Source organism: Dasypus novemcinctus, chromosome 17, assembly GCF_030445035.2.
Source record: "Dasypus novemcinctus isolate mDasNov1 chromosome 17, mDasNov1.1.hap2, whole genome shotgun sequence".
Lineage (NCBI taxonomy): Eukaryota > Metazoa > Chordata > Mammalia > Cingulata > Dasypodidae > Dasypus > Dasypus novemcinctus.
The window spans coordinates 53,028,652-53,045,302 of record NC_080689.1 but is presented as its reverse complement, the minus strand read 5'-3'; the positions used below and the strand labels follow the sequence as shown (position 1 = coordinate 53,045,302).

General features: G+C 38.2%; 1 protein-coding gene across 8 annotated transcripts in view; it reads right to left on the bottom strand.

Moving 5' to 3' along the window:
* UGP2 (UDP-glucose pyrophosphorylase 2) overlaps positions 1 to 16,651 on the bottom strand; it is a 53,600-nt gene that overhangs the window by 17,444 nt on the left and 19,505 nt on the right. For all 8 annotated transcript variants that reach the window (XM_004465092.5, XM_058278670.1, XM_004465091.5 and 5 more), the window contains one exon: positions 16,059 to 16,166. In XM_004465092.5, coding sequence (XP_004465149.1) covers positions 16,059 to 16,166 — 108 coding nt within the window. The remainder of the gene's footprint in view (positions 1 to 16,058; positions 16,167 to 16,651) is intronic.

Sequence of the window (16,651 nt, the reverse complement as noted above, 5' to 3'; positions counted from 1 at the left end):
AAAATCCTCAGGATTGGGGAATGAATGAGGGACTACAGTAGACTTACTATTATTCTACTACAGACTAATTGTTATTCTAGCAATGGAAGAACTTTTATCACTGATATAAAGGCAGTGGCCACCAGAAGCTCTGAGAGGAGGGTAAACAAAAAATAGGTGTAATAAGGGAGCATTTTTGGGACATTGGAACTGTCCTGCATGATGTTCAGTGACGGATTCAGGCCATTATATATTCTGTCATTACTTACACAACAGAGTATAGACTATAATGTAAACTATAGTCCATACTTAGTCGCACTGCTTCAATATGTGTTCATCAATTTTAACAAATGTACCACACTAACGAAGGATGTTGTTAATGTGGCAAAGTGTGGGAGGAGGAGGGAGTGAGGCAAATGGGAATCCCCTATATTTTTTATGTAACATTTTTGTAATCTAAAAGTTTCTTTAAAATTAATTGATTTTTTTTTAAAGTCAATAAGGTTATCTTTGCTGAAGTCTGCACCATTCAGGTGGGATATGCCAGCTCAGATCCAAGGCCCACAGAGGCAGCAGAGGATGAATCACAGCCATGTGTGGAGCTCGCTCTTCTCTGCAGCAGCAGGACCAGAGTGCCGGCTGCCGTCACAGGCACTCTACTCTGCACAGAGCACCAAGACTTCTCTTCTAGCTTATGACTTTTGTTTGCCTTAGAAATTTCATCATTTTGAAAACATTTTCAGAAGGGGTTCATAAATAATAATTTCTCTGAGGGCACCAGTGTGCACATAACAGATGAAAACAGTAACTGGCTGCATTGAGAAAGGTCTGAAATTACAAGGACGTGCTAAGGGAAATGATGTAGCTGCTGTTTCCTCCATGACCTGATTCAAAGCATTGTAATAAGCTACATCAAGTCTAGTGTGAAATGATATCAACCAACAAAAAGACTGCTCCAAAATGGAATAAGGACAGGTGGTACAGCAGATGGAAGCAAAGGCTTTAAAACCCGGGCTGCCTGGGTTTAAATCCTGGGCTCGACTACTTTTTAGCTGTGTGACCTATGGCAAATTATTTTACTGTTCTAAGCCTCAGTGTATTCAATCACTTCATTTGTTTGTTATGAGGATAAATGAGATAATATGTGTAAAGTGCTGAGCACAGTGACTGAGCCAGAGTTAGCATTCACATGTTAGTGTTGTCACATCAGTGATTCAGACACACACATCTCCCACACCACACACACATTTCAACATTTTTTAAACCAGGATGCATCACCCAATTAATGGGATCTGACAATTGATTGCATTTTTTCTAAATGGTACATAAAAAATGCAACTTATCATCAACTGCACAAATTTGATAAAATATGGTATTGGATCTCTCTCTCTCTGCTCTAAGTCACAAACCAGCTCGATGATATCCTAGGCATGAGGATTCACCCAAAATCTCTCCAATCACATGTAGCTTGAAAGATAGCTTTAGACAGGGGTCAAACCATAGTCCACAGAAAAATGAGGACTGCAGCCTGTTTTCATCAAGTTTTATTGGAACACAGCCACTCTCCTTCATTTCTATATTGCCTAAGGCTGCTGTCATGCCACCGCAGCTGAGTGGGTTAGCTACAACAGAGACCCAACAGCCTGCAAAGACCAAAACATTTACTATCTGGCCCTTTACAGAAAGGGGTCATCAATCCCTGGTTTAAGACAGTCTTCTGAGGTGAAAAAAATCCAAGTTTCTATAATATTTCTACCTTCTCAAACTGTACTGCTTCTCCTAAAAAGGCTCCATACTGTCTGAAAACTCAAGACAGCCAGAGAGAGCAAGACATAAAAGTACTGGGCCAGCACACCTTACATACGAGATAAAAGGAAGAAGACCTAAATCTAAGGCTTTTCTCTGCATAAGAAAATTTTTTAGGCCATTACAGTAGTTAAGTAATCATAAACAGTTCCTCTGTGATAAGCAGGCAAATAAAAGTGACCATATAATATTATAAGCTGAAACTGGTAAAGCATGTTTCCTTAGAAATTTCTTTTGTCTTGTCACACTTGAAGTTTTAAGAACATAAATCAAACTATAAAATTGAGTACATGTATTTCTAGTTTGCCAGCTATTAATATTCATTCCTATGTCTTTGGGTTTTTAAGTAATACTACACTAAAGTAAATATTAGTAACCTATGGGTAGGAAAACACAAGGGCAATTTTTCCATTTAGGTGTGTGAACAGCTGTCTTATTCATACACCTAACCTTCACATGCCCAAAGGCAAAAATTTATAAGAGGGTAAATGAACAGTTCCTTTCAGAGAACAAGTCAAAATCCTGGCAGCAACATCATTCTCTAAACAATTATCCTAATGAGCATTAAGCCAATACTTCATGCTCAATATTCTTCAACACAATCTGCTCTACCAGTTACTAAAGTCAGCGTTAGTAAAAATCTCAACAGGAATTATTACTGGGAGCCAAAATATAAAAGTCACTTATTTTCATCCTAAGTCTTGACACTGCCCTCTCTGGGAAGGCAAACATGGATACTGTTCCTTTTTGTTACATAAATGCAAGGATGACAGCAATTCAAAGACCAATAACCAATTACTACAATTAAAAGGGTAGTTCTTTATTCAATATTTCAAACAGCAATTAATACAAATAGCCAGTGGGAAACATTGAACCTTACCAAGAATCAAGTAAATAAAACTTAAAATGAAAATTTAAAAATATTTTCCATTTAAACTAGGCAAATATGTTTTTAAGCAGTTATAGTCAGTGCTTTAAAATGCAGTGAAACCAACAACAAAATAAAGCAGGGCTCTACTCAAATGTCAAATGTCTACTCACAGAGGCCTCCTCTGCCTACCCTATCTAAAATATTATCCCCACCTTCTTATTCCCTATCCCCTTAACCCTTTTTCATGTCACTTATCACCACATGAAATTATATTTTTTAATTTCGCTCTTCTGATAGATTGGAAGTTTTGTCAGTACAGTCCTGCTGATGTACCACTGGTGCTAAAAAAATAGCTGCTAAACCAATAAATTAATATGAATATGAACATAAACTAGTGTAATATGTCTGAAAAGCAATTTTAAATATTTAACAAGAGCCTTTAAAAAGTTCATATCCTCTGAACAAAACACCATCTCTGAGAATTTATTCTTAAAAAATAATTCAGGGATGCACAGACTCATGTATATTGATCATAGAGCTTTTTGAATAGCAAAAAATCAGAATCAACCTACATGCCCAACAATAGGAGACTCACCAGAAGTAGCACACACATACACTTGTACAAACCCATAACCATCACTCACTCCCATCCCTACTAAAATATTTCTTTAAGCGATGGAGTTGGATTCTTATTTCCCACCAAAAAAATTAAGTAAAAACACTTGATTTCCAGAGCAGTGCCACGCTCAATGACAGATGATTGAAGAACTAATCCTCTAACAATCGTCCATCAACCTGCCCACAATGTCACCCAAGCTTTGACAATCCAAAGCCAGCGACACTCGGTAAAGCATCGGCAGCTCACTAAGCTCAATACCAACAGTAAAAACAATCTTTTGAATACCAGGCAATGTGAAAACTAGCACCCAAGCTCTGACAGCCCGGAGACAAGGCCTACCCCTTCTATTTATCTTGGCTTCAGTGGATATAAAACCTGTGAGTGTGGATGGAGTTGCCGATTAAAGACAATTTTACCCTGTGTGGATCTAGATACACTTCAATAAAACCTCATCCAACGGAATAGCACAGGTAAGCATTTTTATAACAGAAGGTGTTATGTTTATTCTCCCTGACTTGACAGAGTACAGACCAACTGCAATCCTGAAGGTTAAAGAATTACCTTAATTTTTATCTCTGCAATAAGGAAAACTGTTAGGGGTAGATAAGCTTCATGACAATGAAAATGAAAAACTACCTACATATTAGATACAAGAGAATTATAAGGATGTAAATTATGGTTCAGCTACTTGATGGAATATTTTACTAAAAAATATAAACATGAAAAAGTATTTGGGATCATAAGTGAAAGATATATCAAAGTAAGCATACTGATAACAAATATATAAAAACATTTATAACCAAAGGCAAAGAATAAAACACATAAATATGAATTTAAAAGAGAAAAATCATCTGTAATCTTAATACAATTCTACTGTTTTTACTGTGCCTGTTTATCCAACAATGACCAAGAAATATAAGAAATCTAGATTTCCTATGTGGCTTGGGGTTTAAGATTTGAGAACTTCAAAGCAAAGCCAATCCTTGCTTGCCTTCTAAAAATATATTCCAACTACCCTGCTATAAAAAAAGTTAAGGACTTCCCATCTCCTTTGTTTTCCATCATCTTCTTAGTTCAGCCAAGTTGACCTCCTAATAGATAATGGGTTTGTAGACATTGTCCCTACTGACCTAGTCTTAGCCTCATCTCCCACCACCTCCATTCTTATTCCCCAGCAGTACTATAAAAACTACAAAAACTGTATTTCCTAGACTATCTCTTGCCCTCTTATTGCCTTTGAGCCTCTGCACATTGTGTTCTCCTAACCTAGAATGCCCACCCCTGACTTTTTGGGCAAACTCTTACTCATATCAAGTCTTGGTTCTAACATCACATCTTCATTCCTGACTTATTTAGGATTTCCCTGATTCCCAGGAACTCCTTCTTCTGCTAAACTTATCTAAAACGTACACCAGAAACACAATTACCTAAAAACATCCCAGACAGACAGTCAGTTCATTTTTAAAATGATAATTTTGAGCATAGAATCATAAAAACTTTTGAGATACATAAAATATTTCAACTGGGAAACGGATGTGGCTCAACCAATTGGGCTCCCATCTACCATACAGGAGGTCCAGGTTCAATACCTGGGGCCTCCGGGTGAGGGCCAGCTGGCCCACACAGAGTGCCAGCCACGTGGGAATGCCACCCAGCATGGGGAAAGCTGCCTCGCGCAGGAGTGCCAGCTGACACAGAGAGCTGGCACAGCAAAATGATCCAACAAGAGACACAGAGGAGAGAAAATAAGAGATGCATCAGAACAGGAGGTTGAGTTGGCACAAGAGAGTAATCACCTCTCCCACTCCGGAAGGTCCCAGGATCGGTTTCCAGAGCCACCTAATGAGAATATAAGCAGACACAGAACACACAGCAAATGGACACAGACAGCAGACAACGGGGGGAATGGGAGGGGAGAGAAATAAATTTAAAAATTTTTAACTTTCTACAAATAAGCTTGCATTTATTCAGTGAAGGCCTTTCCTTCGGATAATGTATGGCTGTGGATCAGAACTCTGTGTCATATTTTCCTATGTAAACCAATTTAAATTTACATAATTTTCCCAATATTTAATAGTTGCCTCATCCATATCTAATTCAACATTTTTCTTTTGCTATTCATCTTTATTCAGTTTTCCCAAAGCATTCAATTCAGTTTACATAGAAGTAACTTAGTTTTTACCCATTTCATGAGTTTATGTAAAATTTAATCATACTATGTCATTGCAACAAATCTAACTGGATCAACAGGTTTGGGAACAAATACAATTGACTTCTAATAGGCAAACCTCTCTAACAGTGTGAGAAGAACTTACCCATACCACAGAGCAGACCCAACCAAACATTCAAAGAGAACAGCTACTAATCTCTTGTTGGTTGGTGGAAACTGGTTAATGAAAGTGTCTCCTGAACCACTTTGTATAAAACATCTCCCTACTAAACCAAAGCTTCAAAACTGGTTTGCTATTGCATGGATTTGTTATTGACTCCCTTAGCCCTCCAGGCAGCCAGAGAGAGCCTGGGGCAGTAACAACCCTCCTCCCTTACCCCCACCCTACTCTACCTCCCACCCCTCTAAGAAGTCTCTTATAATTACCCCATTTTCTATGTATGTCATTTACATGGAAAGGTTGACAAGCATGGTGCAAAAACTAAGCTCTTTAATAGCAGTGACTTTTTATTTACAACATTAAAACATCTAGAGTCCATGTAAGTGATAAATTTGTGGAATAAAAGTAATGAATAAGAGAGACCTTCATAACCTCAAATGGTGACTACAGATAAGCCAGGAAAAAACCTCAGCCAAGCAGATGTGGCTACTGAGAGTAAGCCTGGTCCAGGGAAGCAGTAACGTGCAATCAGTCTTTAAAAGTATCTTTTTATTTACCCATTTATGTTTTCTCTCTCACTAGAATGAAGCTCCACAAATGCTGGGCCCTTGTGTATCTTGTTCACTTATATTCAAATGCCTAAATGAATGTCTGCCATGCAGTAGCTATTCAATAAGTATTCAATAAATGTGTTGCTGGAAAAGTATCAAAGAGAAATGAGGGTATTTTAGATTCAAAGGGAAGGACTGAAGCCATCATTCTACTTAAGCATTCTACTCAAGAAAGGATGTAGAAATAATGGGAAAGTCATGCTTTAAAGACTTTTCAGTTCCTTTCAACACTGATGGCAACTGATGATTGTGCTACAACATACCATAGTGGTTAAGAGTCTAGGTTTAGACAGATTTGGGGTCTAAATTCTGGCTCTGTCACTTACTAGCTAAGTAAACTTGTGGGTTAACTTGATCCCTCTAGGTCTCAGTCTTCCACTGTGAAACAGAGTTAAAAGCAGCTTCTTAGGAGCTGTTTTTGAGGGTCATATGAGGGAATACATGGAAAGAGACTAGAACAATTCTGGCAATTAGTGTTGAATCAATATTTGCTGCTACAGCCATTATTACTGTGGTTGTTAGGCTCATAAAGTACACCACCTCCTGTGCACTGGAGGTAAAGATAGAGTTGAACTTCTTGAAGAGCTTCTCCATTGTTATAAGGTTACTGGGTCCTTGGAGCCTGGCTGCCTAGTTCATAGCCTGGCTTCTCCTCTTTACCAAATGTGAACTTCAATTTTCCCTTTCTTGAAAGGAGGATAACAGTGCCTATCTTCCAGGTCTATTGGGGGTTTTAAATGAGATTATGACCAGGAAGCATTCAGTAAAATGCCTGGCATTTAAGGACCCAAATGCTGGTAATAATCATTAACTATATAAATAACAGAGTTCTACATGTATAGGTTTTTTACAAATTAAAAAAAACAAATATTTAAAGCTTTAATCAAAAAAATTTTTGGACTGGTGTTCGTTTCATGCTTTTCTGAAATAATTAAATACTTTCCAATCTCCCAAGGGTTTTAGGACTATTAATGAAGACACTTGACTTAAACAAGCTCATCTATAAATAAAAATCTTTGTTTAATGGCCAAGTTCCAACTTTTCCCATATTTAGCCCAGTCATAGGTATCCCTCTGGCACTTCCTTGTTTCTTCACCGGTGAAAAAAAAAAAAAAAAAGGGGTGGGATGGGGCAGGGAGAGCAGGTGGTGGTGGTTACAAGATGGCAAATGACCTTATAAAGCAGAAGGTAACTATGATGAAAGGGTGCTAACTGCTCCCTAAACCTATAATCTAGAATATTTCATAGAAATTCTAAGGAAGCTCAAAGGCTTCTGAGTATTGTTTTAAACAACAAAAGATTAAAGTAATACACAGAAAACAACAACAACAAAATCCAAACACCATAAACAGGTACACGTGCATTACCCTTTTACAGAAGTCATCTTAAGTCACAAAATTAGTCAACCTTGTGAGGAATTTAGCCTTAACCCTTATCAGTTTTCAAAGAATATTCCACTTCAGTATGGACTAGAAAGGATAAAGGTAAATACCCAGGGAGTTGGAAAAAAAACTCTTTTAAATAGAAGAGATAAGAGGTCCAAAAGCCAACCTTCTTATGTCACAATAAAACGAGGACTGCCTCTCCTAAAATCACCTTGTATCTCCTGTGTACAAGTGAACTCTCCTGTTAGCTGAACTGTGAATAAGAGACACTTCAAGGTAACTGTGATAATCCTAGTTGCCTAAAAATTAAACTGAAGCTTCCAAAACCATTCTGTTCATGCATTGAATATCCTATTATAGCTTTAAACTTGGAGATACCAAACAGCCCAGTGAATAAATCAGTGTTAAGTACTTTGTTTAGCTATATAATTCCTATTGTTGGGACAGCCCTAAAGAGATGGGGGGGGGGGGGGGAGGTAGGGCTGTAAAAAAAAAACTCTGAACTTTTTAAGGTGTGGTTAGGTGAAAAGACTAAGAGAAAGGCCAGGGAATGGATGTGGCTCAAGCAATTGAGCATCCACCTCCCACATGAGAGATCCCGGGTTTGGATCCCAGTGCCTCCTGAAAAAACAGAAACAAAACAACAAGCAAAACAAATGAAATGACCAACTCAGGGAAGCTGATGTAGCTCAAGTGGCTGAGTGCCAGCTTCCCACATATGGTCCCAGGTCCAATCCCCAGCCCCAGGTACGTGGGGGAAAAAAAAAAAGAGAGAGAAAGAGAGAGAAAGGCCAGATAAGGTAAAACTCAAGGTGGAGGCTGACCTCTTAGGAGAAGTGTGTATTAGGCAAAAGGTAGTATTTTATAAGATACATATTTGCTTAGCTTGTGTTTAACTGAAAAGGTTAAGCAGGAACTGGAAGCCTATAAGCGTTTAAGAATAAGCAATATTTTAAAGGGGCACAAGGGAACTTTTGGGGGTAACGGAAAAATTCTGTCTTGATTGTGGTAGTAATAGTTAAACGATTATAAGCATTTGCCAAAACTCATAAAATGCACACTAAAAAGTAAATTTTACTGATGCAAATTATACCTCAACAAACCTGGCATTTAAAAAACAAAAGCTATTAACTGCTAAAAGGTTGATTAACCTTTTAAGGTTTATTATAACTAAATAAATAATAAAACCAAAAATAAGCATATTTTAACTATAGGGTTATGGGTTATGATGTTGGAAATCTAAACAAACTGTTTTGAGACATTTAATGAAGCAATGTTTTAAACTTATTTCAATTCACCATTAGTGTCTCTCCTTGATGGGAATTGTACTTTCTGACACCTCCCCAATGTAACCCACCCAGAAAAGGAGAGGTTCTCAGCCAGTGAGCAGGAGCAACAATGGCAAGCAAAGAGACTCAGCATCTGGCTGGCTCAGAGCCTTTCTCCTGGCTGTCAACATGGGGAAGGAGACATGTCTAGCATATGCTCCACCCCTGGAGAGCAAGCTACATGCTATAAAAGCTTATTATTTCAAGATTCCTACTATTCTCAAAGCTTGTTTCTCTTTGACTGTTTTCTCATTCTTAGAGAAATGTTGCCTCAAAGTCACCCCAGGAGTTACCTTAGTCTTCCCTGAACCTCCATACCAACTAGATGCTTATCACACCACCCTGTGGTCAGCTGTTTCTGGATTCATTAGTTACTTCCCCATGCAAAGGGCCAAAATTCTGAAGAGGGAACATTTTCATAGCCTTCGCATCCAGCCTAGTGCCTGACAGAAGGAAGTTCCTAAAAAAATCTCTCTTGGATGAGATTCTAAGACAGTAGTTCTTAATGTTTACAGGTCATTAAACCCTTTGAAAATTGATGAAAGCAGGGCCTCTACCCTGAAAAAAAGTACATTTATACACAGTTTTACCTATAACTTCCAGAAACCTATGAAGTGCCTACAATTCCTGCAGAATTAAGCTACCTGGTGTACCTGGTCTCATCTTGGCTATACAATGGGAAAAGCAGATCAGCTGTCCAAATCTGATCTAGAATAGAGAAAAGGAATTAGAGATCCCCAAGGAATTTCAGGGCAGAAGGGATAAGAGGTGAAATGGGCTACCCATTCTGTTTTACAGAGAAATTCTCCCAATACCTATCTTCGAGATTCAGAGTTGCCCTTTTTAAAATAAACATCAGGGGAATTCCCTCACATTTGTACCAGAGGTGAAGATGTGGTATAGATGAAGATGTGGTATAGGAGAGCCTAAAAGATCTGTTTTTCTCATCCCATTGTAAGACATAAGATGCCTATATCAAAGATGTGCTTGGGGAGTGTAATAGTAAAATTGTCTGTGTTAGATGTCACTGGCCCTGCAGAACACGAGCCAAGGTCCAATCAGACTCTCTGGAGGGCAGCAATGTTCAGAATGGTCTTGCCACCTATAGCCATGCTATAACTTTCCCAAGGAGCTTAATTCTATAAAATTGCAATGTCACACAGGGGCAGCAGTTAGAGATCCTAGTCCAAAAACATCACCTGAAGTCTCTCAAAGTCATTTGCAGAGCTGCCATTAGGGTGGCCATGTATTTACCGTGACTATTTCTAAAGTGAAACAATAAATGGAATTAAGAATGGAATTAAGAGTCTCAGGTCCATCATCAGCCTCCTTAGTCATGCCCCCTTTCAAAAATAAAGGTCCTGTAAATAAAGACACATGAAGGGAGTCCTGAAGGAAAACAAAAATGCTTCAATTCATCAAGGTATCAAAAGGCAGGAAATTAGAACATTGATGATATCTGCTTGAATTAGTATTTCCTTATATTATCATTTAAACACTCTATATCAAGAAAAAAAAATGAGATTCTGATATCCAGTCATGTCAGGGCCATTTCCTTAAAGCCACTCCTTCCTATTTGTGGTATATTTTTATATTCAGGATCTCATTTTACCTTTACACACTCACACGTCTCTAAAGGGTTTACCATTAGCTGGCTGGAGGTGGGAAATCACCGTGCTCAAAGCAACCCTGAGGTGTAGTATCATATAAGATCTTGACCAAAGCATCCTCCAGTAAGTCTTTTCAAAGAAACATGCAAACTTTATATCAACAATGTACTACAGGGATGCAGATGTGGTTCAACTGATAGAGCGTCCACCTACTATACAGGAGATCCAGGGTTTGAACCCAGGGTGGCCTCCTGGCCCATGTGGTGAGCTGGCCCATGCACAGTGCTGCAGTACGCAAGGAGTGCCCTGCCACGCAGGAGTGTCCCCCACGTAGGGGAGCCCCACACACAAGGAGTGCACCCTGCAAGGAGAGCCACCCCTGTGCAAAAAAAGCTCAGCCTGCCCAGGAGTGGTACCACACACACACAGAGCTGACACAGCAAGATGAGGAAACAAAAAGAGACAGATTCCCAGTGACACCGAGAATACAAATGGACACAGAAGAACACACAGTGAATGGACACAGAGCAGACAATGGGGGGGGGGGGGGGAGGGAGAGAAATAAATAGAATTTAAGAAAAAACCATGTACTATGCTTCTCCTTGCAAAAAAACAAAAAACTGTATTCTTATTCTGCTCAAGTATACTATAACTTTCTCAGAATGACTTGTCATTTAAACAAACACAGTTTCAACTGAAAAAAATAAACTGACCCTACATAATTCTACCCTGTTTACAAATACATCCTTACCTCTTTGAGGACTTTCAAACAAGAGCACTGCCAATCTATTAAAGCAAGCAGGAACCTGTGTTTCCTATCTAAATTAAAAACTTTTTTGAGAACATTTTTCACATAAATGAGAATGTTTATAACAGGTTTTAAGTTAGGGTTGAGAAGTACCTTCTTGAGCAAGCTCTGTATCTTCTTGCTTCTTTTATCTCTTTCCCAACCTTCTCCATCCCCAACATCTAAACTCAAACATGAAGCTGGACAGGAACAAAACCCTTTCATAGTGCTCCAAAACAATGAAATGATTGTATGAAGTTGCACATGGTGGGCTGGTCCTTCCTTGTTCTAGTCAGATACACATTAACTTTAAAACCTTTTTTTTTTTTTTTTAGGAGGTACGGGGGGATTGAACCTAGGACCTCCTACATGAGAAGAAGGTGCTCAACCAGTTGAGTTACACCTGCTTCCCAATTCTTTTTTTTTCTTTTTTTTCCCTTCTTTTTTATTTTTAAGAGGCTGGGTATCTTATCAGTTGGCAAAACAGGTCCCACCATCTTCACCCGGCGGGGGTGGGGGGAGGGGGGCAAGGGGCAGGGAAATAGGGGAGGTTGAACTGCTCCGTGTCCGACCTGGGCCAGGGCCCCCCTCCTCAGTCAACCTGGTGCCCCCAGGCTCCCATGAGGACCCCATCGTGGTGCTGCGCCTGGTGCAGATACCTGCTCCTTGCAGCATCATAGTCCCAAAGCCACCGAGCACCCATGATCCTGCAGCCTCAGCCTCCTGGGAGCTGGGATTACAGGCACTCACCCCTGGGCCCAGCCCCAATTCATTTTTAAGAAAATTTTTAATTTAAAAAAAGAAAAAAGCCTCTTTAACTTCTGTAGCTAAATAGCAAAATAACCCTGATTATAATATTCATTTAATAACATTCACAAAGTTGGGGCACAGCACTAGCCATGTCGTGATTCCATAAACTAGGTTCTTCTTCTTCTTGGCCAAAATTCAATATGTACTCAAATGGGCTTTTCAAAAAAAGCATACAGACAAAAAACCTACATGCTCCCTTACAAAAATGAAGTGGAGTATTCAACATCGTAGGCATTAGTGAGTAAAACTTGATACAAGAAATTTCAATGCCTATATATAAGTATGTCCTTCAATGTAATGTTTATGAAAAAAATATTTTTATCTAAAAAGTGATAATCCAAATTGAAAAAGATATTTCAGGTCAATTTTCTGGGGGCTAAGGAAAGATCTTCGGAAAAAAAACATACTAAAACAGAGCTGGCTCTAAAGAGGCAGATAGTAAACTATTTTAGGCCTTACAGGCTGTCACAACTATTTGCCTCTACTGTCATAGTACAGTAGCAGCCACAGACCATTACATACATGAATGAGTACTGCTGTGTTCCAATAAAACTATTTACAAAAGAAGGCTGACTATGATAATTTGTGAACTCCTACAAAAACATAGATCATCTATTATGACAATGCTTATACGCAAGTCTGACATGAGAAATGTCCTCAAAATGGCTGTTCTCTCACAACAATTTCCTTTTGATTAGAAGGATGAAATACTACTTGCATTTAAAAAATAAAAATCTATATTCCCTGAAAAAAATATTTGAAATGAAATTTGATCTCTCCATATAATCTCTAAAACCTAAGAGAAACAGCCTGTGTACTTATATGCATGTGCATGTGTGTGTATGCTATGTAAAAGTGGAGGGGAGGGGAAAAAGGGGGAACATTTACCCTTGATTTGTATTCTCAGAATTAGTTGCAAAAGCTGGTAAGGTACAGAGTATATGTCAAGAAGTGCATGACACTGTTGAAGAAAGAACTCTTTTTTCGCTTCTGTATTCTAAAACCTTTAATATTAAGGGCATAGATGATTAGAATATTTTTAAAAGAGGTTCAAAACCTAGGCTTCAAAATGAAGGCTTATAACTTTTAATGAAGACTTAATACTTTCATAAACAGAAAAAGAAAAGAATTCACAAAATCATATTACATTCAGAATTCTATTTTATTTTTTTCTACAATCAATTCTGCATTCTCATCATAACTATGGCTCACTAGAGAAGACGGGGGTGGGGGGAAGGTAATAATGAACAGGAAAAAGCCCCTGAAGTGATTCTGGTCCCTCTACCCCACCTTCCTTCCCCACCCTCCAAGACCCACTTCAAGAATTCCTGTCTTTTATCTTTGTCTTCTCTCAAAATACACCAAGGCAGATTGTTCCACTGGCAAAGCAGAAGCCTGAACCTTAAAATATATTGAAAGAAACAAATCTTTGTACCTTCCTTCAAGGTAGGCTCTATTCTCAAAAGACTGGGTTTGAATAGCAAAAAAAAAGGAAAAAAATTCCCAAATCAGCAGGCAAGAATTAACCTGTAAGAAAACCATACTTTTTTATACAGAGATGAATCACTAATTAGATAAGTGAGGTTACTTCTAAATTAGGAATAATTCTTAAGCAAAAAAGTATAGAATTTTAAAGAGGGAAATATACAGTGCCTAAGTATTTTATTATATTCTCAATTTAGGCCCACTCCCAATCATTTTTTAAAATCTGGCCCTATTCCCTATTTACTTCTAGTTCCTTCTTTAAACATACATATCTAGAAGAATTCTTTTATTATTAACTCTTTTCCAAGAGGAAATATTAATTCTATTAATTATACCACTTAAAAGGAAAACAATAAACCACAACTCATTTACTAGTGCCAAGGAAATCAAAGACTAAAAGAAAAAAATCCTAAACAAAACAAAACAAAAACAAAACATTTTAATCGGCAAGCATTACAGGTAAGAGGAATTTCAACTTCAACATTAAAAATAAGAGATTCTTCGGGAAGCGGACTTGGCCCAGTGGATAGGGCGTCCATCTACCACATGGGAGGTCCGCGGTTCAAACCCCGTGTGGAGCTGGCCCACGCGCAAGGAGGGCGCCCCGTAAGGAGAGCCGCCCAGCGCCAAAGAATGTTCAGCCTGCCCAAGAATGGCGCCGCACACATGGAGAGCTGACATACAAGATAACGCAACAAAAAGAAAAACAGATTCCTGTGCCACTGGCAACAACAGAAGTGGACAAAGAAGAACACGCAGCAAATGGACACAAGAGAGCAGACAACGGGGCGGGGGGGTTTGGGGAGGGGAGAAATTTTTAAAAAATGTATAAAAAAAAAAGAGAGATTCCTGAAGGTGAATTGTTAAGTGGGATTTTTATTTAATTTTTTCACTTGTTTATTTTTAACTTTTTTACGATAAGCATGTAATTTATAATTTTTAAAAGTTAAAGAACTGAAAGACATTTTCCACATATGGGAATAAAAGTACTCCTAACTGAGAACTATATCTAAGATATTCTCATTATGAAAAAATATTTTAAAATTCCATTGGCTTAAGCACCATAGATGGTACATAACCAAATGAGTATAACTGTGTTCCAATAAACCTTTACGAGCACAGCCAGCAGGCCAGCCTTCAGGCAGCAGTTTGCCGAACTCCTGCTCTAAACAGCCCTATTTTTAAGCCAATATTGGATTATCTAAGATTGACAGACACATAAGAGACAGACTATCTACATACAATTATGCTATTTCAACAATAAAGTCTTTTCTACCTGTAGTGAAAAGTGCCACAAACAGTTCAAGGCCAAAAGAGCTGAGAGGAAAAGGAAGAAAGCTCAATATGCTAAAAACCCACTTTCTAGGCAATCATTTCATTTGATCATCCATTCAACAAATATTTGGTCAGGAAATGATGTCCTATATGTGTTTCCTGGCCTAAAGGAACATATGGTCTAGTACTGAAGACAACACACATGCCAACACACCTACTACTTTAGTGCCATGTCAGGGTAGAAATAACCATGACCATCTGCAAAGTGCTATACAATCTAACGTGTTTCCACATATATTATCTTCATAAAGACTCATAATGCTGTGAGGGACATATAGTGCTTGGTATTATTCTCATTTTACACAAAGCTCATAAGCAGCAGAGCTAAAAGTCAAACCCAATTCTAATACTGATATACTACATTTTTCAGTGCAGCTTTCTGCTAGAATCCAGTGACAGATGTGGAGGCATTTGGACTGGGCCTTGAAGAATGAGCAGGATTTTGATAGGCAAAGGGACCACAGCACTCCAAGAAAAAAGCATAAACAGAAATCCAGAAGCAGGAAAATACTGTTTATAAAGGGAGTGTCAGATGTTAAAGATTAACTATTTGGTCTTACTGAAGCCAACACAGAACTTGCTGCTGTTTTTTTCCCCAGGGGTAAATGAAATACTTATAGAAAATAAATAAACAGAGTGCCAGGTTGATTCACATATGGGAGTCAGGGGAAATAAAGACTATAAAGATGGGCTGACAACATGGAGATATCTTTAACATCTGACTAAATGTCTGCCCATGACCCTATAGTCAGAGAGAAATCAAATGGTTTGGGAGCAAGAAGGAGAGAACGCGAATAAATGAAGTTCTTGCTGTGCAGTGGATCCTTTGCAAAAGGGTTACCTCATATTCAGGGAAGGGAAGGTATAAGATAGTGCAGTCAAAAGATAAACTTGTGTGAGTTCTCTGCAGGACTGGAAAGACAGGTCTAAATGAAGGGAAAGCAGTAGAAAACTATTGCTGTTGTTTCAGAAAGAGTGAAAAGAAAATTCAAAGCAATCACTGTCTGTGTTTGAAGTGATGGCTCTTACCAGTCCCCACCCCCAAAGCTTAACTAACATCTGAAATTACCTTACATCTTCTTACATTTTATCTAAAACTTACCGAATCTTCTGGAGGCCTCTGAATTTTTCCCCAATCCACAGAAGGTCCCTTTTCTTGCAAAAATCTATGAAATAGCTTCCGAAATCCATCAAGGTCTTTTTTAGTGTGCTATAAAAATAGAAGTCATTGTTACAACCAGAAGAATGGTTAATATTTAATAAAGACACAAACTATATATTTTCAATATCTTACATGATATTCTTATTCTATTAGAAAATGGAGCACAGACTTTTGTACACCCCAATTTAAAGCTAAAGAAGGAAAGCTAATGGAAATTACACTTAAAGAAATAAAGGCAAGTAATTCTTTACCAGTATCATATAATCTAAACATGGTCCATGAGAACTCTAACTGGTTCTGTACATTTAATCACCAATATTTTACTTTTTTGAAGTGGAAATCAATCTTCACCAAAAGAACAAAAAGGAATAGCACACGTCTAACCTCAAAACATTAAGTACAAACTGAAATTTGAAAATGAAAAGGATATTGACTTATAAGTAGAAAACTAAGGAAAACGCCTTCCTCTTCTGGTTACCCCTATTCCCACTGTCAAAGTAGAATGGTTCTATCAGAATTGGCTCTTTGGAGAA